General features: G+C 42.8%; 1 protein-coding gene across 7 annotated transcripts in view; it reads right to left on the reverse strand.

Moving 5' to 3' along the window:
• Positions 1-27540, reverse strand: part of LOC139753122 (uncharacterized) — a 122428-nt gene that overhangs the window by 4369 nt on the left and 90519 nt on the right. For 6 of the 7 annotated variants that reach the window (XM_071669225.1, XM_071669226.1, XM_071669228.1 and 3 more), the window contains 2 exons: positions 26258-26506; positions 9643-9725 (listed from right to left, as the gene is read on the reverse strand). In XM_071669225.1, the coding sequence (XP_071525326.1) occupies positions 9643-9725; positions 26258-26506 (332 nt within the window). The remainder of the gene's footprint in view (positions 1-9642; positions 9726-26257; positions 26507-27540) is intronic. The other variant, XM_071669229.1, reaches the window with a different exon arrangement.

Here is a 27540-nt window from a genome sequence, read left to right on the forward strand (position 1 = left end):
ATCTTTGCCCCTCCCCTATCCTATGACTCACTTCCACTTCCATGGTTCCATTCGCTGCTAATTCCACTCTCAGATATCTAAAACACTTCACTTCTTCCAATTTTTCTCCATTCAAACTCACATCCCAACTAATGTGTCATTCAACCCTGCTGACACTAATAACCTTGCTCTTATTCACATTTCCTCTCAACTTTTTCCTTTAACACATTTTCCAAGCTCAGTCACCAACATCTGCATCCTCACACGAATCATCCACTAGTGCAGTATCATTGGCAAACAACAAATGACTCACTTCTCAGGCCCTCTCATCCCCAACAGAGTGCATACTCACCTCTCTCTCCAAAACTCTCACATTTACCACCCTAACCACTCCATCCATAAACATATTATACAACCATGGGGACAACAGACACCCCTGCTGCAGACTGACCTTCACTGGGAATCAGTCACTCTCCTCTCTTCCTACTCATACACATGCCTTACACCCTTGATAAAACTTCTCGCTGCTTACTTCCAACACCGTACACTCTTAAGACCTTCCACAAAGCATCTCTTTTCACCCTGTCATATACCTCCTCCAAATCCATAAATGCTACATACAAATCCATGTTTCTTTAAGTATTTCTCACACACATTCTTCAAAGCAAACACCTGATCCACACATCCTTATTACTTACTTCCTTCCCAAGATTCCCTTCTATCTTTATGAGATTACTGCAGTGCTCAGGAAGCTGGCTGCATCCACCAGTTAGGACAACAGGAAAGTAAGTGTAGTGATGTGAGTGTGTCTTTGAGAAGAGTTTTCAGGGCAAGTGCTTGGCATTTTTATTTTGGTAACTGCATCATGAGCACGAACAGTCTTGGGATATGCTGAAATGTTGTTAGCAGTGTTGTAGGGATGGGTGATATCCACAGCACAGAAAGGAATGTGTGACACATGTTTGTCTGGGTAATGTGGCTTCTGATGGGTTCATATCTGGTAGGGTGGAGTTTAAGACTGAGTTAGGAGGGCATTTGTTTGGTACTTGACAGATTATTTTGGTGTGTATGTGTTCTGTCAGTGACATATCTGTTAGGGGTGGGGAATCTTTGAGTAGGTTGATATGTGAAGTAGGGGTAAGCTCTTTATTTCTACATGGTTAGTTATGGAGTGGGTTAAGTGAGAGGGGTCTACTGCTGTTGCTTAGAACTGAGCACTAAACATGGTAAGGTGGGACTGCACTGGGAGGATCATTGTTTCACTGTGCAAGTGTTAAATATTTGTGGTTGCTATGCAGCCAATAACTGTTCTAATTGCACTATCTTGAGTGGTTTTCAGCTCTGTTACATTTTCTTTTGAGAGGAAGGAAGGCCTGGTTGGTAAGGCATAGTTTAGTGTGGAGTGGAAGGATTGTATGTACATAGTGGATGTAAAGGGATTTTCCTTTGTCCAAATCAGGTGCCAGCTACTGTTCTGAGAAAATTTGATTTGTGTGTTGCTCTAATATTGATGTCACAGTGTGGGGAGTGAATGTCACGTGTGTTGGAGGTGACACCTAAGATGGTTAGTGTTTTTTTCAGTAAGAGTGATTGCTCATTCAAGGGACTGAAGGGTGTGAGCTGGATTCATGTTTGGTGGGGGTTAAAAAGAATGACTGAAGACTTCTGTGGAGATGTAGAAAATTCTGTTCTGGATGAGCCATTGATCTAATAGTGCAATGTAGTGCTTCATGTTTGTTGCTGGTATTGTGGAGTCAGAATGTGACATTACTGTGAGGCTGACTATGAATGAAGGAACCATCATTTTGTGGTTTGCTTGAGATAATGGGAGGTCATTTTGGAAGAAATGGTTAAGGGTTGGAAGAGTGAGTGATTTAAGGTGAAGCTGGTCTGCAGCAGGGGTATGAGATATTACCATGGCTATTTAACTTGTTTATGGAAGGGGTGACAGGGTGGTTAAGGAGGTGAATGCAATGATCATTGGAGAGATAAGCAGGTATACAGTCAGCTGGGATTACCTACCTATGAGTTCCTACCACAAGATTTTGCTATCATGGCAAGGTTGTCACATGGCAATCACCATACAAATTGTTTTTTGGGTGTTGTTTCCTTTGTCCACTACTCCTCTGCTCATTGTACTCTTATTTATTTATTTATTCATTTTACTTTGTCGCTGTCTCCCACGTTAGCGAGGTAACGCAAGGAAACAGACGAAAGAATGGCCCAACCCACCCACATACACATGTATATACGTACATACACATTCAAGCACGCACATATACATACCTATACATCTCAACGTATACATATATATATATACACACACACAGACATATACATATATACACATGTACATAATTCATAGTCTGCCTTTATTCATTCCCATCGCCACCCCACCACACGAAATAATAACCCCCTCCCCCTGCATGTGCGCGAGGTAGCACTAGGAAAAGACAACAAAGGCCATTTCGCTAAAACTCAGTCTCTAGCTGTCATGTAATAATGCACCGAAACCACAACTCCTTTTCCACATCCAGGCCCCACAGAACTTTCTATGGTTTACCTCAGATGCTTCACATGCCCAGGTTCAATCCATTGACAGCACGTCAGCCCCGGTATACCACATCATTCCAATTCACTTGATTCCTTGCACTCCTTTCACCCTCCTGCATGTTCAGGCCCCAATCACTCAAAATCTTTTTCACTCCATCTTTCCACCTCCAATTTGGTCTCCCACTTCTCCTCGTTCCCTCCACCTCTGACACATATATTCTCTTGGTCAATCTTTCCTCACTCATTCTCTCCATGTGACCAAACCATTTCAAAACACCCTCTTCTGCTTTCTCAACCACACTCTTTTTATTACCACACATCTCTCTTACCCTATTATTACTTACTCGATCAAACCACCTCACACCACATATTGTCCTCAAACATCTCATTTCCAGCACATCCACCCTCCTCCACACAATTCTATCCATAGCCCATGCCTTGCAACCATATAACATTGTTGGAACCACTATTCCTTCAAACATACCCATTTTTGCTTTCCAAGATAATGTTCTCGACTTCCACACATTCTTCAACGCTCTCAGAACTTTCACCCCCTCCCCCATCCTATGATTCACTTCCACTTCCATGGTTCCATCCGCTGCCAAATTCACTCCTAGATATCTAAAACACTTCACTTCCTCCAGTTTTTCTCCATTCAAACTTACCTCCCAGTTGGCTTGTCCCTCCACCCTACTGTACCTAATAACCTTGCTCTTTTTCACATTTACTCTCAGCTTTCTTCTTTCACACACTTTACCAAACTCAGTCACCAGCTTCTGCAGTTTCTCACACAAATCAGCCACCAGCGCTGTATCATCAGCGAACAACAACTGACTCACTTCTTTCATCCCCAAAAGACTGCATACTTGCCCCTCTTTCCAAAACTCTTGCATTCACCTCCCTAACAACCCCATCCATAAACAAATTAAACAAACATGAAGACATCACACATCCCTGCCACAAACCTACATTCACTGAGAACCAATCACTTTCCTCTCTTCCTACACGTACACATGCCTCACATCCTCGATAAAAACTTTTACTGCTTCCAACAACTTGCCTCCCACACCATATATTCTTAATACATTCCACAGAGCATCTCTATCAACTCTATCTTATGCCTTCTCCAGATCCATAAATGCTACATACAAATCCATTTCCTTTTCTAAGTATTTCTCACATACATTCTTCAAAGCAAACACCTGATCCACACATCCTTTACCACTTCTGAAACCACAATGCTCTTCCCCAATCTGATGCTCTGTACATGCCTTCACCCTCTCAATCAATACCCTCTCATATAATTTCCCAGGAATACTCAACAAACTTATACCTCTGTAATTTGAGCACTCACTTTTATCCCCTTTGCCTTTGTACAACGGCACTATGCAAGCATTCCGCCAATCCTCAGGCACCTCACCATGAGTCATACATACATTAAATAACCTTACCAACCAGTCAACAATACAGTCACCCCTTTTTTTAATAAATTCCACTGTAATACCATCCAAACCCGCTGCCTTGCCAGCTTTCGTCTTCCGCAAAGCTTTTACTACCTCTTCTCTGTTTACCAAATCATTCTCCCTAACCCTCTCACTTTGCACACCACCTCAACCAAAACACCCTATATCTGCCACTCAATCATCAAACACATTCAACAAACCTTCAAAATACTCACTCCATCTCCTTCTCACATCACCACTACTTGTTGTCACCTCCCCATTAACCCCCCTCACTGAAGTTCCCATTTGTTCCCTTGTCTTACGCACTTTATTTACCTCCTTCCAAAACATCTTTTTATTCCCCCTAAAATTTAATGATACTCTCTCACCCCAACTCTCATTTGCCCTCTTTTTCACCTCTTGCATCTTTCTCTTGACCTCCTGCCTCTTTCTTTTATACATCTCCCACTCATTTGCATTATTTCCCTGCAAAAATCATCCAAATGCCTCTTTCTTCTCTTTCACTAATACTCTTACTTCTTCATCCCACCACTCACTACCCTTTCTAATCTGCCCACCTCCCACGCTTCTCATGCCACAAGCATCTTTTGCGCAAGCCATCACTGCTTCCCTAAATACATCCCATTCCTCCCCCACTCCCCTTACGTCCTTTGTTCTCACCTTTTTCCATTCTGTACTCAGTCTCTCCTGGTACTTCCTCACACAGGTCTCCTTCCCAAGCTCACTTACTCTCACCACTCTTTTCATCCCAACATTCAATCTTATCTCACCACTCTTTTCACCCCAACATTCTCTCTTCTTTTCTGAAAACCTCTACAAATCTTCACCTTCGCCTCCAAAACATAATGATCAGACATCCCTCCAGTTGCATCTCTCAGCACATTAACATCCAAAAGTCTCTCTTTCGCGCACCTATCAATTAACACGCAATCCAATAATGTTCTCTGGCCATCTCTCCTACTTACATACGTATACTTATGTATATCTCTCATTTTCAACTAGGTATTCCCAATCACCAGTCCTTTTTCAGTACATAAATCTACAAGCTCTTCACCATTTCCATTTACAACACTGAACACCCCATGTACACAAATTATTCCCTCAGCTGCCACATTACTCACCTTTGAATTCAAATCACCCATCATTACAACCTGGTCTTGTGCATCAAAACCACTAACACACTCATTCAGCTGCTCCCAAAACACTTGCCTCTCATGATCTTTCTTCTCATGCCCAGGTGCATATGCACCAATAATCACCCATCTCTCTCCATCAACTTTCAGTTTTACCCATATCAATCTAGAATTTACTTTCTTACATTCTATCACATACTCCCACAACTCCTGTTTCAGGAGTAGTGCTACTCCTTCCCTTGCTCTTGTCCTCTCACTAACCCCTGCCTTTACTCCCAAGACATTCCCTAACTACTCTTCCCCTTTACCCTTGAGCTTCATTTCACTCAGAGCCAAAACATCCAGGTTCCTTTCCTCAAACATACTACCTATCTCTCCTTTTTTCTCATCTTGGTTACATCCACACACATTTAGACACCCCAATCTGAGCCTTCGAGGAGGATGAGCACCCCCCGCATGACTCCTTCTTCTGTTTCCCCTTTTAGAAAGTTAAAATACAAGGAGGGGAGGGTTTCTGGCCCCCCGCTCCCATCCCCTTTAGTCACCTTCTACGACACGTGAGGAATGCGTGGGAAGTATTCTTTCTCCCCTATCCCCAGGGATATATATATATATATATATATATATATATATATATTTTTTTTTTTTTCTTTTTTTCTTTTTATACTTTGTCGCTGTCTCCCGCGTTTGCGAGGTAGCGCAAGGAAACAGACGAAAGAAATGGCCCAACCCCCCCCATACACATGTACATACACACGTCCACACACGCAAATATACATACCTACACAGCTTTCCATGGTTTACCCCGGACGCTTCACATGCCTTGATTCAATCCACTGACAGCACGTCAACCCCTGTATACCACATCGCTCCAATTCACTCTATTCCTTGCCCTCCTTTCACCCTCCTGCATGTTCAGGTCCCGATCACACAAAATCCTTTTCACTCCATCTTTCCACCTCCAATTTGGTCTCCCTCTTGTCCTCGTTCCCTCCACCTCCGACACATATATCCTCTTGGTCAATCTTTCCTCACTCATTCTCTCCATGTGCCCAAACCATTTCAAAACACCCTCTTCTGCTCTCTCAACCATGCTCTTTTTATTTCCACACATCTCTCTTACCCTTACGTTACTTACTCGATCAAACCACCTCACACCACACATTGTCCTCAAACATCTCATTTCCAGCACATCCATCCTCCTGCGCACAACTCTATCCATAGCCCACACCTCGCAACCATACAACATTGTTGGAACTACTATTCCTTCAAACATACCCATTTTTGCTTTCCGGGATAATGTTCTCGACTTCCACACATTTTTCAAGGCTCCCAAAATTTTCGCCCCCTCCCCCACCCTATGATCCACTTCCGCTTCCATGGTTCCATCCGCTGACAGATCCACTCCCAGATATCTAAAACACTTCACTTCCTCCAGTTTTTCTCCATTCAAACTCACCTCCCAATTGACTTGACCCTCAACCCTACTGTACCTAATAACCTTGCTCTTATTCACATTTACTCTTAACTTTCTTCTTCCACACACTTTACCAAACTCCGTCACCAGCTTCTGCAGTTTCTCACATGAATCCGCCACCAGCGCTGTATCATCAGCGAACAACAACTGACTCACTTCCCAAGCTCTCTCATCCCCAACAGACTTCATACTTGCCCCTCTTTCCAAGACTCTTGCATTTACCTCCCTAACAACCCCATCCATAAACAAATTAAACAACCATGGAGACATCACACACCCCTGCCGCAAATCTACATTCACTGAGAACCAATCACTTTCCTCTCTTCCTACACGTACACATGCCTTACATCCTCGATAAAAACTTTTCACTGCTTCTAACAACTTGCCTCCCACACCATATATTCTTAATACCTTCCACAGAGCATCTCTATCAACTCTATCATATGCCTTCTCCAGATCCATAAATGCTACATACAAATCCATTTGCTTTTCTAAGTATTTCTCACAAACATTCTTCAAAGCAAACACCTGATCCACACATCCTCTACCACTTCTGAAACCACACTGCTCTTCCCCAATCTGATGCTCTGTACATGCCTTCACCCTCTCAATCAATACCCTCCCATATAATTTACCAGGAATACTCAACAAACTATATATATATATATATATATATATATATATATATATAGTTTTGGAAAGAGGGGCAAGTATGCAGTCTGTTGTGGATGAAAGAGCTTGGGAAGTGAGTCAGTTGTTGTTCGCTGATGATACAGCGCTGGTGGCTGATTCATGTGAGAAACTGCAGAAGCTGGTGACTGAGTTTGGTAAAGTGTGTGAAAGAAGAAAGTTAAGAGTAAATGTGAATAAGAGCAAGGTTATTAGGTACAGTAGGGTTGAGGGTCAAGTCAACTGGGAGGTAAGTTTGAATGGAGAAAAACTGGAGGAAGTAAAGTGTTTTAGATATCTGGGAGTGGATCTGGCAGCGGATGGAACCATGGAAGCGGAAGTGGATCATAGGGTGGGGGAGGGGGCGAAAATCCTGGGAGCCTTGAAGAATGTGTGGAAGTCGAGAACATTATCTCGGAAAGCATAAATGGGTATTTTTGAAGGAATAGTGGTTCCAACAATGTTGTGTGGTTGCAAGGCGTGGGCTATGGATAGAGTTGTGCGCAGGAGGGTGGATGTGCTGGAAATGAGATGTTTGAGGACAACGTGTGGTGTGAGGTGGTTTGATCGAGTAAGTAATGTAAGGGTAACAGAGATGTGTGGAAATAAAAAGAGCGTGGTTGAGAGAGCAGAAGAGGGTGTTTTGAAATGGTTTGGGCACATGGAGAGAATGAGTGAGGAAAGATTGACCAAGAGGATATATGTGTCAGAGGTGGAGGGAATGAGGAGAAGTGGGAGACCAAATTGGAGGTGGAAAGATGGAGTGAAAAAGATTTTGTGTGATCGGGGCCTGAACATGCAGGAGGGTGAAAGGAGGGCAAGGAATAGTGTGAATTGGATCGATGTGGTATACCGGGGTTGATGTGCTGTCAGTGGATTGAATCAGGGCATGTGAAGCGTCTGGGGTAAACCATGGAAAGCTGTGTAGGTATGTATATTTGCGTGTGTGGACGTATGTATATACATGTGTATGGGGGTGGGTTGGTCCATTTCTTTCGTCTGTTTCCTTGCGCTACCTCGCAAATGCGGGAGACAGAAAAAAAAAAATTACCTTTTCATTACGTACTCGATCAAACCATCTCACACCACATATTGTCCTCAAACATTTCATTTCCAACACATCCACACAACCCTATCTATAGCCCATGCCTTGCAACCATATAACATTGTTGGAACCACTATTGCTTCAAACATATCCATTTTTGCTCTCCAAGATAACATTCTCGCCTTCCGCACATTCTTCAACAGTCCCTTTGCCCCCTTCCCCACCCCATGACTCACTTCCACTTGCATGGTTCCATCAGCTGCTAATTCCACTCCCAGATACCTAAATACTTCACTTCCTCCAGTCTTTCTCCACATACCTCCCATAAATCACTTTTGTTTTTACCCCTAGATATCAGCCTGGAGCTCACTTCTTTACACTCCTAAACATATTCCCAAAGCTCCTCCTTCAGCAGAAATGTTTCCCATTCCTTAGCTCTTTCCCTTGCCCTCACACTAATTTTTTACTTCAAACCTAAAACATTTCCATACTATTCTTCCCATACCCTTGTGCTTTGCTTCACACAAAGCAAATCATCCATGTTCCTTTCTTCAAACATGCTACCTCTTTCTCCTTTCTTCTCATCTTGGTTATACCCAAACACATTCAGACACCCTAGCTTCAGCCACTGAGCACTCCTTGTTTGGCTCCTGTTCCATCTTTTAGAAACTGAAATAAAGAAGGGGAGGGTTTTCCACTCCCCATTCCTGTCCCTCTTCTTCTCCTTTTCAATATGCAGGGAATACTTGGGAAGTATTCTTTCCTCCCTATCCCAGTGATAAATAAATATCTATAAATATTGTCCCTGAGGATAGAGTAGAAAGAATTCTACCTAGGTATGTCTCACAAGACGTAGAAGGTGACCAAGAGGGGCCACAGTGAAAGAGTGGAGATCCTCACTTCCTGAATGATTACTTTCTAACAGTAAACACAGATGAGCCAAGAGAATATATTTCCTTTAATGTTCAGCATTAGGTAAAAGTAGTAGGTTGGAAAATTAAATACAAACATGAAGTAGACACATCAGGTAGAAGCAGTTGGTAGGAACAATAGGTAGGAGCCTCTAAAAACACTGTGGTAGAGCTGCCATCCGCCAGTGGCCTGTTAAGGGTGAGGCATTAAAGTTTAAGGAGCAGCACTGGAATTCAGCAGTTATGTTAACTCCTTTGCCATGGCTACCCCATTGAGGGAGTTCCCAAAGGGAACAGGTGTCAAAGATATAGGTAAATAGATAAAGCACTCATTTCACACTGATACCTGGCTGAAGCATGATAAGGCAAGCTGGTGCTAAGAATAAATAATCATAATTCTGTCGATACTAACCGAGGTGGTGGAGGTAAATGACGTCCATATTTTATGTATTCAGAAAGTGGAGGTAGTGGGAGACGTCGTTCAAACAAATCATCCTATAAAATAAAATCATTTTTAAATGACAAAAGTTAAAGCTAACTTTTCATTTCAATATCCTTCAAATCAAAATATCCCTAAAGTACTAGTAGTTTTCCAGACACAAAAAACAAACATAGTAAACAAATCTAGCCCAAGAAAGCAAAGAAAAGCACACACACACACATACATCAAGTAAGTAAAGGCCAAGCAAGATGTGTAGAAATAAAAAGAATGTGGTTGAGAAAGCAGAAGAGGATGTGTTCAAAATGGTTAGGACATATGGCGAGTGAGTGAGGAAAGACTGACAAAGAAGATATATGTGTCAGAGGTGGAGGGAACAAGAAGAAGTGGGAGACCAAACTGGAGGGGGAAGGATGGAATGAAAAGAATTTTGAACAATCGGGGCCTGAACATACAGGAGGGTGAGAGGCATGCAAGGAATAGAGTAAAATGGAATGATGTGATATACCACGGTCGATGTGCTGTCAATGGATTGAACCAGGGCATGTGAAACATCTTGGGGAGAACCATGGAAAGGTCTGTGGGGTCTGGATGTTGATAGGGAGCTGTGGTTTCAGTGCATTACACATGACAGATACAGACTGAGTGTGAATGAATGTGGCTTTTTTTGCTTGTTTTCCTGACGCTACCTTGCTGACACCGGGGGCAGCGATGCTGTTTCCTGTGGAGTGGGGTAGCGACAGGAATGGAAAAAGACAAGCAAGTATAAATATGTAAATGTATATATATGTATCCCTGGGGATAGGGGAGAAAGAATACTTCCCACGTATTCCCTGCGTGTCGTAGAAGGCGACTAAAAGGGGAGGGAGCGGGGGGCTGGAAATCTCCCCTCTCAATTTTTTTTAATTTTCCAAAAGAAGGAACAGAGAAGGGGGCCAGGTGAGGATATTCCCTCAGTGGCCCAGTTCTCTGTTCTTAACGCTACCTCGCTAACGCGGGAAATGGCAAATAGTTTGAAAAAAAAAAAAAAAAAAAATATATATGTATGTGCCTGTGTATGTGTATCCATGTATATGTTGATATGTTTATGTATATGTGCATATATGGGCATTCATGTATATACATATGTGTGTATATGATTGGATAGGCCATTCTTCGCCTATTTCCTTGTGCTACCTCAGTGATGCGGGAAACAGCGATTGTATATAATAATATGAAAATAGAAATATGAATATGAATGCAGAAAAACTGGAGGAAGTGAAGAGTTTTAGATATCTGGGAGTGGACTTGGCAGCTGAGGGAACCATGGAAGCAGAAGTGAATCATAGGGTGGGGGAGGGGGCGAAAGTTCTGGGAGCATTGAAGAATGTGTGGAAGTCAAGAACATTATCTCGGAAAGCAAAAATGGGTATGTTTGAAGGAATACTGGTTCCAACAATGTTATATGGTTGCGAGGCGTGGGCTATAGATAGAGTCATGCAGAGGAGGGTGCATGTGCTGGAAATATGATAATATGAAAATAGAAATATGAATATGAATGCAGAAAAACTGGAGGAAGTGAAGAGTTTTAGATATCTGGGAGTGGACTTGGCAGCTGAGGGAACCATGGAAGCGGAAGTGAATCATAGGGTGGGGGAGGGGGCGAAAGTTCTGGGAGCGTTGAAGAATGTGTGGAAGTCGAGAACATTATCTCGGTAAGCAAAAATGGGTATGTTTGAAGGAATACTGGTTCCAACAATGTTATAGGGTTGCGAGGCGTGGGCTATAGATAGAGTCATGCAGAGGAGGGTGCATGTGCTGGAAATGAGATGTTTGAGGACAATATGTGGTGTAAGGTGGTTTAATCGAGTAATTAATAATAGGGTAAGAGAGATGTGTGGAAATAAAAAGAGTGTGGTTGAGAGTGCAGAAGAGGGAGTTTTGAAATGGTTTGGTCACATGGAGAGAATGAGTGAGGAAAGATTGACCAAGAGGATATATGTGTCAGAGGTGGAGGGAACGAGGAGAAGTGGGAGACCAAAGTGGGAGACCAAACTGGAGGTGGAAAGATGGAGTGAACAAGGTTTTGAGTGATCGGGGCCTGAACATGCAGGAGGGTGAAAGGCATGCAAGGAATAGAGTGAATTGGAACAATTCGGTATACCAGGGTAGACGTGCTGTCAATGGATTGAACCAGGCATGTGAAGCGTCTGGGGAAAAATATGGAAAGTTCTGTGGGGCCTGGATGTAGAAAGAGAGCTGTGGTTTCGGTGCATTATTACATGACAGCTAGAGACTGAATATGAATGAATGTAGCCTTTCTTGTCTTTTCCTAGCACTTCCTCACACACATGCTGGGGGAGGGGGTTGTTATTTCATGTGTGGCATGTATACGTGTAGGAAGAGAGGAAAGTGATTGGTTCTCAGTGAATGTAGGTTTGCGGCAGGGGTATGTGATGTCTCCATGGTCGTTTAATTTGTTTATGGATGGGGTTGTTAGGGAGGTGAATGCAAGAATTTTGGAAAGAGAGGCAAGTATGCAGTCTGTTGTGAATGAGAGAGCTTGGGAAGTGAGTCAGTTGTTGTTGCTGATGATACAGTGCTGGTGGCTGATTCGTCTGAGAAACTGCAGAAGCTGGTGACTGAGTTTGGTAAAGTGTGTGAAAGAAGAAAGCTGAGAGTAAATGTGAATAAGAGCAAGGTTATTAGGTACAATAGGGTGGAGGTACAAGTCAATTGGGAGGTAAGTTTGAATGGAGAAAAACTGGAGGAAGTGAAGTGTTTTGGATATCTGGGAGTGGATTTGGCAGCAGATAGAACCATGGAAGTGGAAGTGAATCATAGGGTGGGGGAGGGAGTGAAAGTTCTGGGTGCATTGAAGAAAGTGTGGAAGTCAAGAACATTATCTTGGAAAGCAAAACTGGGTATGTTTGAAGGAATAGTGGTTCCAACAATGTTGTATGGTTGCGAGGCGTGGGCTATGGATAGAGTTGTGCAGAGGAGGGTGGATGTACTGGATATGAGATGTTTGAGGACAATATGTGGTGTGAGGTGGTTTGATCGAGTAAGTAATAATAGAGTAAGAGATATGTTTGGTAATAAAGAGTGTGGTTGAGAGAGCAGAAGAGGGTGTTTTGAAATGGTTTGGTCACATGGAGAGAGTGAGTGAGGAAAGATTGACCAAGAGGATATATGTGTCAGAGGTGGAGGGAACAAGGAGAAGTGGGAGACCAAATTGGAGGTGGAAAGATGGAGTGAAAAAGATTTTGAGTGATCGGAGCCTGAACATGCAGGAGGGTGAAAGGTATGCAGGGAATAAAGTGAATTGGAACGTTGTGGTATATCGGGGTCGACATGCTGTCAATGGATTGAACCAGGGCATGTGAAGCGTCTGGGGTAAACCATGGAAAGTTCTGTGGGGCCTGGATGTGGAAAAGGAGCTGTGGTTTCGGTGCATTATTACATGACAGCTAGAGACTGAGTGTGAACGAATGTGGCCTTTGTTGTCTTTTCCTACCGCTACCTCGTGCACATGAGGGGGGGAGGGGGTTGTTATTTCATGGGTGGTGGAGTGAATAAAGGCAGACAGTATGAATTATGTACATGTGTATATATGTATATGTCTGTGTGTGTATATATATGTATATGTCGAGATGTATAGGTATGTATATTTGTGTGTGTGGACATGTATGTATATACATGTGTATGTGGGTGGGTTGGGCCATTTCTTTTGTCTGTTTCCTTGCACTACCTCGCTAATGCGGGAGACAGGAGACAAAGCAAAAGAAATGAATAAATGTATATATATTTCTTTTTTCTTTTTTATTTTTTGCTTTGTCGCTGTCCCCCGCGTTTGCGAGGTAGCGCAAGGAAACAGACGAAAGAATGTATGTGAGAAATACTTAGAAAAGCAAATGGATTTGTATGTAGCATTTATGAATCTGAAGAAGGCATATGATAAGAGTTGATAGAGATGCTCTGTGGAAGGTACTAAGAATATATGGTGTGGGCGGCAAGTTGTTAGAAGCAGTGAAAAGTTCTTATCGAGGATGTAAGGCATGTGTACGTGTAGGAAGAGTGGAAAGTAATTGGTTCTCAGTGAATGTAGGTTTGCGGCAGGGGTGTCTGATGTCTCCATGGTTGTTTAATTTGTTTATGGATGGGGTTGTTAGGGAGGTGAATGCAAGAGTTTTGGAAAGAGGGGCAAGTATGAAGTCTGTTGGGGATGAGAGAGCTTGGGAAGTGAGTCAGTTGTTGTTCGCTGATGATACAGCGCTGGTGGCTGATTCATGCGAGAAACTGCAGAAGCTGGTGACTGAGTTTGGTAAAGTGTGTGAAAGAAGAAAGTTAAGAGTAAATGTGAATAAGAGCAAGGTAATTAGGTACAGTAGGGTTGAGGGTCAAGTCAATTGGGAGGTAAGTTTGAATGGAGAAAAACTGGAGGAAGTAAAGTGTTTTAGATATCTGGGAGTGGATCTGGCAGCGGATGGAACCATGGAAGCGGAAGTGGATCATAGGGTGGGGGAGGGGGCGAAAATCCTGGGAGCCTTGAAGAATCTGTGGAAGTCGAGAACATTATCTCGGAAAGCAAAATGGGTATGTTTGAAGGAATAGTGGTTCCAACAATGTTGTATGGTTGCAAGGCGTGGGCTATGGATAGAGTTGTGCGCAGGAGGATGGATGTGCTGGAAATGAGATGTTTGAGGACAATGTGTGGTGTGAGGTGGTTTGATCGAGTAAGTAACGTAAGGGTAAGAGAGATGTGTGGAAATAAAAAGAGCGTGGTTGAGAGAGCAGAAGAGGGTGTTTTGAAATAGTTTGGGCACATGGAGAGAATGAGTGAGAAAAGATTGACCAAGAGGATATATGTGTTGGAGGTGGAGGGAACGAGGAGAAGTGGGAGACCAAATTGGAGGTGGAAAGATGGAGTGAAAAAGATTTTGTGTGATCGGGGCCTGAACATGCAGGAGGGTGAAAGGAGGGCAAGGAATAGAGTGAACTGGATCGATGTGGTATACCGGGGTTGATGTGCTGTCAGTGGATTGAATCAGGGCATGAGAAGCGTCTGGGGTAAACCATGGAAAGATGTGTAGGTATGTATATTTGCGTGTGTGGACGTATGTATATACATGTGTATGGGGGTGGGTTGGGCCATTTCTTTCGTCTGTTTCCTTGGGCTACCTCGCAAACGCGGGAGACAGCGACAAAGCAAAAAAAAAAAAAAAATATATATATATATATATATATATATATATATATATATTAGTGAGAGAAGAGAGAGGCATTTGGACGATTTTTGCAGGGAAAAAATGCAATTGAGTGGGAGATGTATAAAAGAAAGAGACAGGAGGTCAAGAGAAAGGTGCAAGAGGTGAAAAAGAGGGCAAATGAGAATTGGGGTGAGAGAATATCATTAAATTTTAGGGAGAATAAAAAGATGTTCTGGAAGGAGGTAAATAAAGTGCGTAAGACAAGGGAGCAAACGGGAACTTCAGTGAAGGGCGCAAATGGGGAGGTGATAACAAGTAGTGGTGATGTGAGAAGGAGATGGAGAGAGTATTTTGAAGGTTTGTTGAATGTGTTTGATGACAGAGTGGCAGGTATAGGTGTTTTGGTCGAGGTGGTGTGCACAGTGAGAGGGTTAGGGAAAATGATTTGGTAAACAGAGAAGAGGTAGTAAAAGCTTTGCGGAAGATGAAAGCCGGCAAGGCAACAGGTTTGGATGGTATTGCACTGGAATTTATTAAAAAAGGGGGTGACCGTATCATTGACTGGTTGGTAAGGTTATTTAATGTATGTATGACTCATGGTGAGGTGCCTGAGGATTGGTGGAATGCATGCATAGTGCCATTGTACAAAGGCAAAGGGGATAAGAGTGAGTGCTCAAATTACAGAGGTATAAGTTTGTTGAGTATTCCTGGTAAATTATATGGGAGGGTATTGATTGAGAGGGTGAAGGCATGTACAGAGCATCAGATTGGGGAAGAGCAGTGTGGTTTCAGAAGTAGTAGAGGATGTGTGGATCAGGTGTTTGCTTTGAAGAATGTATGTGAGAAATACTTAGAAAAGCAAATGGATTTGTATGTAGCATTTATGGATCTGGAGAAGGCATATGATAAGAGTTGATAGAGATGCTCTGTGGAAGGTATTAAGAATATATGGTGTGGGAGGAAAGTTGTTAGAAGCAGTGAAAAGTTTTTATCGAGGATGTAAGGCATGTGTACATGTAGGAAGAGAGGAAAGTGATTGGTTCTCAGTGAATGTAGGTTTGCGGCAGGGGTGTGTGATGTCTCCATGGTTGTGTAATTTGTTTATGGATGGGGTTGTTAGGGAGGTGAATGCAAGAGTTTTGGAAAGAGAGGCAAGTATGAAGTCTGTTGGGGATGAGAGAGCTTGGGAAGTGAGTCAGTTGTTGTTTGCTGATGATACAGCGCTGGTGGCTGATTCATGTGAGAAACTGCAGAAGCTGGTGACTGAGTTTGGTAAAGTGTGTGAAAGAAGAAAGTTAAGAGTAAATGTGAATAAGAGCAAGGTTATTAGGTACAGTAGGGTTGAGGGTCAAGTCAATTGGGGGGTGAGTTTGAATGGAGAAAAACTGGAGGAAGTGAAGTGTTTTAGATATCTGGGAGTGGATCTGGCAGCGGATGGAACCATGGAAGCGGAAGTGGATCATAGGGTGGGGGAGGGGGCGAAAATTCTGGGAGCCTTGAAGAATGTGTGGAAGTCGAGAACATTATCTCGGAGAGCAAAAATGGGTATGTTTGAAGGAATAGTGGTTCCAACAATGTTGTATGGTTGCGAGGCGTGGGCTATGTATAGAGTTGTGCGCAGGAGGATGAATGTGCTGGAAATGAGATGTTTGAGGACAATGTGTGGTGTGAGGTGGTTTGATCGAGTAAGTAACGTAAGGGTAAGAGAGATGTGTGGAAATAAAAAGAGCGTGGTTGAGAGAGCAGAAGAGGGTGTTTTGAAATGGTTTGGGCACATGGAGAGAATGAGTGAGGAAAGATTGACCAAGAGGATATATGTGTCGGAGGTGGAGGGAACGAGGAGAAGTGGGAGACCAAATTGGAGGTGGAAAGATGGAGTGAAAAAGATTTTGTGTGATTGGGGCCTGAACATGCAGGAGGGTGAAAGGAGGGCAAGGAATAGAGTAAATTGGAGCAATGTGGTATACCGGGGTTGACGTGCTGTCAGTGGATTGAATCAAGGCATGTGAAGCGTCTGGGGTAAACCATGGAAAGCTGTGTAGGTATGTATATTTGCATGTGTGGACGTATGTATATACATGTGTATGGGAGTGGGTTGGGCCATTTCTTTCGTCTGTTTCCTTGCGCTACCTCGCAAACGCGGGAAACAGAGACAAAAAAAAATATATATATATATATATAATATCCCTGGGGATAGGGGATTAAGAATACTTCCCACGTATTCCCTGCGTGTCGTAGAAGGCGACTAAAAGGGGAGGGAGCGGGGGGCTGGAAATCCTCCCCTCTCATTTTTTTTTTTTCCAAAAGAAGGAACAGAGGGGGCCAGGTGAGGATATTCCAAAAAAGGCCCAGTCCTCTGTTCTTAACGCTACCTCGCTAACGCGGGAAATGGCGAATAGTTTAAAAGAAGAAAAGAAATATATATATATTATATATATATATATATATATATATATATATATATATATATATATATATACATATATATATATATATATTATTATATTATTTTTTTTTTTATTATACTTTGTCGCTGTCTCCCGCGTCTGCGAGGTAGCACAAGGAAACAGACGAAAGAAATGGCCCAACCCCCCCCATACACATGTATATACATACGTCCACACACGCAAATATACACACCTACACAGCTTTCCATGGTTTACCCCAGACGCTTCACATGCCTTGATTCAATCCACTGACAGCACGTCAACCCCGGTATACCACATCGCTCCAATTCACTCTATTCCTTGCCCTCCTTTCACCCTCCTGCATGTTTAGGCCCCGATCACACAAAACCTTTTTCACTTCATCTTTCCACCTCCAATTTGGTCTCCCTCTTCTCCTCGTTCCCTCCACCTCCGACACATATATCCTCTTGGTCAATCTTTCCTCACTCATTCTCTCCATGTGCCCAAACCACTTCAAAACACCCTCTTCTGCTCTCTCAACCACGCTCTTTTTATTTCCACACATCTCTCTTACCCTTACGTTACTCACTCGATCAAACCACCTCACACCACACATTGTCCTCAAACATCTCATTTCCAGCACATCCATCCTCCTGCGCACAACTCTATCCATAGCCCACGCCTCGCAACCATACAACATTGTTGGAACCACTATTCCTTCAAACATACCCATTTTTGCTTTCCGAGATAATGTTCTCGACTTCCACACATTCTTCAAGGCCCCCCGAATTTTCGCCCCCTCCCCCACCCTATGATCCACTTCCGCTTCCATGGTTCCATCCGCTGCCAGATCCACTCCCAGATATCTAAAACACTTCACTTCCTCCAGTTTTTCTCCATTCAAACTCACCTCCCAATTGACTTGACCCTCAACCCTACTGTACCTAATAACCTTGCTCTTATTCACATTTACTCTTAACTTTCTTCTTTCACACACTTTACCAAACTCAGTCACCAGCTTCTGCAGTTTCTCACATGAATCAGCCACCAGCGCTGTATCATCAGCGAACAACAACTGACTCACTTCCCAAGCTCTCTCATCCCCAACAGACTTCATACTTGCCCCTCTTTCCAAAACTCTTGCATTTACCTCCCTGACAACCCCATCCATAAACAAATTAAACAACCATGGAGACATCACACACCCCTGCCGCAAACCTACATTCACTGAGAACCAATCACTTTCCTCTCTTCCTACACGTACACATGCCTTACATCCTCGATAAAAACTTTTCACTGCTTTTAACAACTTTCCTCCCACACCATATATTCTTAATACCTTCCACAGAGCATCTCTATCAACTCTATCATATGCCTTCTCCAGATCCATAAATGCTACATACAAATCCATTTGCTTTTCTAAGTATTTCTCACATACATTCTTCAAAGCAAACACCTGATCCACACATCCTCTACCACTTCTGAAACCACACTGCTCTTCCCTAATCTGATGCTCTGTACATGCCTTCACCCTCTCAATCAATACCCTCCCATATAATTTACCAGGAATACTCAACAAACTTATACCTCTGTAATTTGAGCACTCACTCTTATCCCCTTTGCCTTTGTACAATGGCACTATGCACGCATTCCGCCAATCCTCAGGCACCTCACCATGAGTCATACATACATTAAATAACCTTACCAACCAGTCAACAATACAGTCACCCCCTTTTGTTTTGGGAGCAGCTGAATGAGTGTGTTAGTGGTTTTGATGCACGAGACCGGGTTATAGTGATGGGTGATTTGAATGCAAAGGTGAGTAATGTGGCAGTTGAGGGAATAATTGGTATACATGGGGTGTTCAGTGTTGTAAATGGAAATGGTGAAGAGCTTGTAGATTTATGTGCTGAAAAAGGACTGATGATTGGGAATACCTGGTTTAAAAAGCGAGATATACATAAGTATACTTATGTAAGTAGGAGAGATGGCCAGAGAGCGTTATTGGATTACGTGTTAATTGACAGGCGTGCGAAAGAGAGACTTTTGGATGTTAATGTGCTGAGAGGTGCAACTGGAGGGATGTCTGATCATTATCTTGTGGAGGCAAAGGTGAAGATTTGTATGGGTTTTCAGAAAAGAAGAGTGAATGTTGGGGTGAAGAGGGTGGTGAGAGTAAGTGAGCTTGGGAAGGAGACCTGTGTGAGGAAGTACCAGGAGAGACTGAATACAGAATGGAAAAAGGTGAGAACAATGGAAGTAAGGGGAGTGGGGGAGGAATGGGATGTATTTAGGGAATCAGTGATGGATTGCGCAAAAGATGCTTGTGGCATGAGAAGAGTGGGAGGTGGGTTGATTAGAAAGGGTAGTGAGTGGTGGGATGAAGAAGTAAGAGTATTAGTGAAAGAGAAGAGAGAGGCATTTGGATGATTTTTGCAGGGAAAAAATGCAATTGAGTGGGAGATGTATAAAAGAAAGAGACAGGAGGTCAAGAGAAAGGTGCAAGAGGTGAAAAAAAGGGCAAATGAGAGTTGGGGTGAGAGAGTATCATTAAATTTTAGGGAGAATAGAAAGATGTTCTGGAAGGAGGTAAATAAAGTGCGTAAGACAAGGGAGCAAATGGGAACTTCAGTGAAGGGCGCAAATGGGGAGGTGATAACAAGTAGTGGTGATGTGAGAAGGAGATGGAGTGAGTATTTTGAAGGTTTGTTGAATGTGTTTGATGATAGAGTGGCAGATATAGGGTGTTTTGGTCGAGGTGGTGTGCAAAGTGAGAGGGTTAGGGAAAATGATTTGGTAAACAGAGAAGAGGTAGTGAAAGCTTTGCGGAAGATGAAAGCCGGCAAGGCAGCAGGTTTGCATGGTATTGCAGTGGAATATTATTATTTATTATTTATTATACTTTGTCGCTGTCTCCCGCGTTTGCGAGGTAGCGCAAGGAAACAGAAGAAAGAAATGGCCCAACCCCCCCCCCCACACACATGTATATACCTACGTCCACACATGCAAATATACATACCTACACAGCTTTCCATGGTTTACCCCAGACGCTTCACATGCCTTGATTCAATCCACTGACAGCACGTCAACCCCGGTATACCACATCGCTCCAATTCACTCTATTCCTTGCCCTCCTTTCACCCTCCTGCATGTTCAGGCCCCGATCACACAAAATCTTTTTCACTCCATCTTTCCACCTCCAATTTGGTCTCCCTCTTCTCCTCGTTCCCTCCACCTCCAACACATATATCCTCTTGGTCAATCTTTCCTCACTCATTCTCTCCATGTGCCCAAACCACTTCAAAACACCCTCTTCTGCTCTCTCAACCACGCTCTTTTTATTTCCACACATCTCTCTTACCCTTACGTTACTCACTCGATCAAACCACCTCACACCACACACTGTCCTCAAACATCTCATTTCCAGCACATCCATCCTCCTGCGCACAACTCTATCCATAGCCCACGCCTCGCAACCATACAACATTGTTGGAACCACTATTCCTTCAAACATACCCATTTTTGCTTTCCGAGATAATGTTCTCGACTTCCACACATTCTTCAAGGCCCCCAGAATTTTCGCCCCCTCCCCCACCCTATGATCCACTTCCGCTTCCATGGTTCCATCCGCTGCCAGATCCACTCCCAGATATCTAAAACACTTCACTTCCTCCAGTTTTTCTCCATTCAAACTCACCTCCCAATTGACTTGACCCTCAACCCTACTGTACCTAATAACCTTGCTCTTATTCACATTTACTCTTAACTTTCTTCTTCCACACACTTTACCAAACTCAGTCACCAGCTTCTGCAGTTTCTCACATGAATCAGCCACCAGCGCTGTATCATCAGTGAACAACAACTGACTCACTTCCCAAGCTCTCTCATCCCCAACAGACTTCATACTTGCCCCTCTTTCCAAAACTCTTGCATTTACCTCCCTAACAACCCCATCCATAAACAAATTAAACAACCATAGAGACATCACACACCCCTGCCGCAAACCTACATTCACTGAGAACCAATCACTTTCCTCTCTTCCTACACGTACACATGCCTTACATCCTCGATAAAACTTTTCACTGCTTCTAACAACTCGCCTCCCACACCATATATTCTTAATACCTTCCACAGAGCATCTCTATCAACTCTATCATATGCCTTCTCCAGATCCATAAATGCTACATACAAATCCATTTGCTTTTCTAAGTATTTCTCACATACATTCTTCAAAGCAAACACCTGATCCACACATCCTCTACCACTTCTGAAACCACACTGCTCTTCCCCAATCTGATGCTCTGTACATGCCATCACCCTCTCAATCAATATCCTCCCATATAATTTACCAGGAATACTCAACAAACTTATACCTCTGTAATTTGAGCACTCACTCTTATCCCCTTTGCCTTTGTACAATGGCACTATGCACGCATTCCACCAATCCTCAGGCACCTCACCATGAGTCATACATACATTAAATAACCTTACCAACCAGTCAATAATACAGTCACCCCCTTTTTTAATAAATTCCACTGCAATACCATCCAAACCTGCTGCCTTGCCGGCTTTCATCTTCCGCAAAGCAGTGGAATATACATATATATATATATATATATATATATATATATATATATATATATATATATATATATATATATATATATCTTTCTTTTTTCTTTTAAGCTATTCGCCATTTCCCGCATTAGCGAGGTAGCGTTAAGAACAGAGGACTGGGCCTTTGTGGAAATATCCTCACCTGGCCCTCCTCTGTTCCTTCGTTTGGAAAATTAAAAAAAAAACGAGAGGGGAGGATTTCCAGCCTCCCGCTCCCTCCCCTTTTAGTCGCCTTCTACGACACGCAGGGAATACGTGGGAAGTATTCTTAATCCCCTATCCCCAGGGATATCTGAATTTATATGCTACTGATAAGCAATCATTTTTCTTACACTTATACACACGGCAAAGAATAAGCAGAAAACACAGAAGAATGCATGCAGGTCAGTTGGTGATGAAGGTTTGTAACATACTGGTGCCAACAGAGCGTCAGAGCTCAGCATGGGTAAGTGAGGTCAGATATGGAATTTTCCACTTGTAACATCATGTCACCACTCAAAAAGTTTAGGATTTTGGAGCATTTCAATTTCAGTTTTTTGGATTAGGGTGCTCAACCTGAATTACCATAGAGCAATTAGACACTACACCAAATAAAGTGTTCAAAGTAAAATGAGCGACGGGGCAAAGTGAATAAATAGATAAATATATATAGGGGAGAAAGAATACTTCCCACGTATTCCCTGCATGTCGTAGAAGGCGACTAAAAGGGAAGGGAGCGGGGGGCTGGAAATCCTCCCCTCTCATTTTTTTTTTAAATTTTCCAAAAGAAGGAACAGTGAAGGGGGCCATATGAGGATATTCCCTCAAAGGCCCAGTCCTCTGTTCTTAACGCTACCTCGCTAATGCGGGAAATGGCGAATAGTATGAAAAAAAAAAAAAAATATATATATATATATCCCTGGGGATAGGGGAGAAAGAATACTTCCCACGTATTCCCTGCATGTCGTAGAAGGCGACTAAAAGGGAAGGGAGCGGGGGGCTGGAAATCCTCCCCTCTCGTTTTTTTTTTTCTTTTTTTTAATTTTCCAAAAGAAGGAACAGAGAAGAGGGCCAGGTGAGGATATTTCCTCAAAGGCCCAGTCCTCTGTTCTTAACGCTACATCGCTGTCGCGGGAAATGGCGGATAGTATGAAAAAAAAAAAAAAAATATATATATATATATATATATATATATATATATATATATATATATATATATATATATATATGTGTGTGGTGTGAGGTGGTTTGATCGAGTAAGTAACGTAAGGGTAAGAGAGATGTGTGGAAATAAAAAGAGCGTGGTTGAGAGAGCAGAAGAGGGTGTTTTGAAATGGTTTGGGCACATGGAGAGAATGAGTGAGGAAAGATTGACCAAGAGGATATATGTGTCGGAGGTGGAGGGAACGAGGAGAAGAGGGAGACCAAATTGGAGGTGGAAAGATGGTGTGAAAAAGATTTTGTGTGATCGGGGCCTGAACATGCAGGAGGGTGTAAGGAGGGCAAGGAATAGAGTGAATTGGAGCGATGTGGTATACAGGGGTTGACGTGCTGTCAGTGGAGTGAATCAAGGCATGTGAGGCGTCTGGGGTGGACCATGGAAAGCTGTGTAGGTATGTATACACGTGTGTGGACATGTGTATGTACATGTGTATGGGGGGGGGGTTGGGCCATTTCTTTCGTCTGTTTCCTTGCGCTACCTCGCAGACGCGGGAGACAGCGACAAAGTATAAAAAAAAAAAAAAAAAATATATATATATATATATATATATATATATATATATATATATATATATATATATATATATATATATATATATATATATACATATATATATATAAATATCCCTGGGGATAGGGGAGAAAGAATACTTCCCACGCATTCCTCACGTGTCGTAGAAGGCGACTAAAGGGGACGGGAGTGGGGGGCCAGAAACCCTCCCCTCCTTGTGTTTTGACTTTCTAAGCAGAAGAGGGTGTTTTGAAATGGTTTGGTCACATGGAGAGAATGAGTGAGGAAAGATTGACCAAGAGGATATATGAGTCAGAGGTGGAGGGAATAAGGAGACGTGGGAAACCAAATTGGAGGTGGAAAGATGGAGTGAAAAAATTTTGAGTGATCGGGGCCTGAACATGCAGGAGGGTAAATGGCGTGCAAGGAATAGAGTGAACTGGACCAATTTGGTATACCAGGGTAGACGTCCTGTCAATGGATTGAACCAGGGCATGTGAAGCATCTGGGGTAAACCATGGCAAGTTCTGTGGTGCCTGGATGTGGAAAGGGAGCTGTGGTTTCGATGCATCATTACATGACAGCTAGAGACTAAGTGTGAACGAATGTGGCCTCTGTTGTCTTTTCCTAGCGCTACTTCACACACATGAGGGGGGAGGGGGTTGTTATTCCATGTGTGGCGGGGTGGCGATGGGAATGAATAAGGGCAGATAGTATGAATCATGTACATGTGTATATGTGTGTATATATATGTATATGTTGAGATGTATAGGTATGTATATTTGCGTGTGTGGACGTGTAAGCATATACATGTGTATGTGGGTGGGTTGGGCCATTCTTTCGTCTGTTTCCTTGCGCTACCTCGCTAACGCGGAAGACAGCGACAAAGCAAAATAAAATATAAATATTATATTTATTTATTACACATAATCGCTGTTTCCCGCATCAGCGAGGTAGCACCAGGAAACAGACAAAGAATGGCCCATCCATTTATATACACATAATTCTTTTTTTTTTCATACTAATCGCCATTTCCTGCTTTAGTAAGGTAGCGTTAAGAATAGAGGACTGGGCCTTTGAGGGAATACCCTCAACTGTCCCCCTTCTCTGTTCCTTCAGAAAAAATGAAAAAAAATGAGATGGGAGAATTTCAAGCCCCTCACTCCCTCCCTTTTAGTCGCCTTTTACAACAAGCAGGGAATACGTGGGAAGTATTCTTTCTCCCCTAACCCTAGGGATACATTATATATACCATATATCATTATATTATATATATTATACTTTGTCGCTGTCTCCCGCGTTAGCGAGGTAGCACAAGGAAACAGACGAAAGAATAGCCCAACCCACCCACATACACATGTATATACATATACGTCCACACACTCACATATACATACCTATACATTTCAACTTATTCTTTTCTTCTTTCGTACTATTCGCCATTTCCCGCAATAGCGAGGTAGCGTTAAGAACAGAGGACTGGGCCTTTGAGAGAATATCCTCACCTGGCCCCCTTCTCTGTTCCTTCTTTTGGAAAATTGAAAAAAACGAGAGGGGAGGATTTCCAGCAACCCGCTCCCTCCCCTTTTAGTCGCCTTCTACGACACGCAGGGAATACACATGTACATAATTCATACTTGCTGCCTTCATCCAATCCCGTTGCCACCCTGCTACATATGAAATGGCACCCCCCTCTCCCCCGCATGCGCGTGAAGTAGCGCTAGGGAAAGACAACAAAGGCCACATTCGTTCACAGTCTCTAGCTGTCATGTATAATGCACCGAAACCACAGCTCCCTCTCCACATCTAAGCCCCACAAAACTTTCCATGGTTGTTTACCCCAGATGCTTCACATGCCTTGGTTCAATCCATTGAGAGCACGTTGACCCCGGTATACCATATCGTTTTAATTCACCCTATTCCTTGCACGCCTCTCACCCTCCTGCATGTTCAGGCCCCGATCGCTCAAAATCTTTTTCACTCCATCCTTCAACCTCCAGTTTGGTCTCCCACATCTCCTCGTTCCCTCCACCTTCAACACAAATATACTCTGTCAAAATCTTTCCTCACTCATTCTCTCCATATGACCAAACCATTTCAAAACACCCTCTTCTGCTCTCCCAACCACACTCTTTTCATTACCACACATCTCTCTTACCCTTTCATTACTTACTCGATCAAAACACCTCACACCACATATTGTCCTCATCTCATTTCCAACACATCCGCCGTCCTCGGCACAACTCTATCTATAGCCCACGCCTTGTAACCGTATAACATTGTTGGAACCACTATTCCTTCAAACATACCCATTTTTGCTTTCCGAGATAATGCTCTCGACTTCCACACATCCTTCAAAGCTCCCAGAATTTTCGCCCCCTCCCCACCCTATGATTCACTTTCACTTCCATGGTTCCATCTGCCGTCAATTCCACTCCTAGATATCTAAAACACTTCACTTACTCCAGTTTTTCTCCATTCAAACTTACCTCCCAATTGACTTGTCCCTCAACTCTACTGTACCTAATAATTACCTTGCTCTTATTCACATTTACTCTCAGCTTCCTTCTTTCACACACTGTTTGTTTGCTCTTCATGCTACCTTGCTAAGGCAGGTGAGGTGATATATAATAATATTTAAAAAAAGTAAATATGTGACTGACCTTGTAGTGCATCATATGGTCTCTAACATATCTAGGTGGCGGTGGTGGTGGATAGGGATCATAGCGACTTCCAAAGGGTCGACTTCCTCGCTCTCCAGGTCCACAGCGGATGCACATATCTCGATTTCCTGTCCCAGCTTGGTGTCTTCCACGGGATATTGACTTTCGCACTATCAGACGCATGCCATGGAGCTCATGCCCATCCAGCTCATGAATTGCTTGCTCAGCTTTCACTTCATCATCCATGTGCTAAAAGCCATAAAAAAGGAAAGGTATTCAAAAGGCAGAGATATGAAGAGAGGTCAATAATCCTTCACTTATCCCTGTAATTCTCCTTATACAGTAAGAAATATCTATCTATCTATCTATCTACATATATATCATAACTTCATTCCCAAATGAATAGAGTAGTTCAAGTATGTAAAGCCTCCCTGAGACTACATTTCTCATGGGGAATATTTGCATAAGCTGGAGTTTCCAGCTCCAAATCTGCAAGCTTGCAAAAACATCCATCTCCCACAGTAAAACTCACTTCCTTGATACAATAATCTATATTAGGCATACAATTTATTTGTAATCTAAAAGTATTTCAAAAATTTAATCAAATTCAACAGAAATTACAGAATGCATTAAACCAATTAATAACAACTGACTAATGTTTATCAAATGTAAGATTTACTTGTTCATCCTTTCCTGTTTCAGCAAGGTTGTGCCAAGAAGAGATGAATGACAGCCCCATTAGTTTACACTCACAGTTTACCTGTCATGTATAATTCAGTGAAAACAGAGCCTAGAATCCACAGCCAAGCCTCATAGACCAATTTGTGGTCCCCTTGAATGCATAACATGCCCTGGTTCAGCCCACTCACAGCATGTTGCTCCTTGTAAACCCCATCACTCCAATTCATTCTATCCTATACATGCCACTCACTTCCTTAACGTTCAGCCTCAAAGCCTCTTTCACTCCAACCTTCCAATCTTCTCAGTCTCCCTGTCCCTGTGCTCCATCTACTTCTGACATGTATGTCCTCTTGGTCAATATATCTTTGCTCATCTATATTATAAAAAGTAAGTCCTGTCTGTCTGTCTATCTGCATACACACCAAGGAAGGGGCTAGACACACAACTACTTCCATGCACAGTTGTGAAAACAGCGAGAAAGTTGCCAGACACATGACAGCAGACCCCCATACACAGTTACCAATACTTCATCTACTTGCTTGGTAATATAAGTATTGCTGTCTCCTAGGGTGATATATTTTGAAGAAAATATTTCATTTTTG

This window comes from Panulirus ornatus, chromosome 14, assembly GCF_036320965.1.
Source record: "Panulirus ornatus isolate Po-2019 chromosome 14, ASM3632096v1, whole genome shotgun sequence".
Lineage (NCBI taxonomy): Eukaryota > Metazoa > Arthropoda > Malacostraca > Decapoda > Palinuridae > Panulirus > Panulirus ornatus.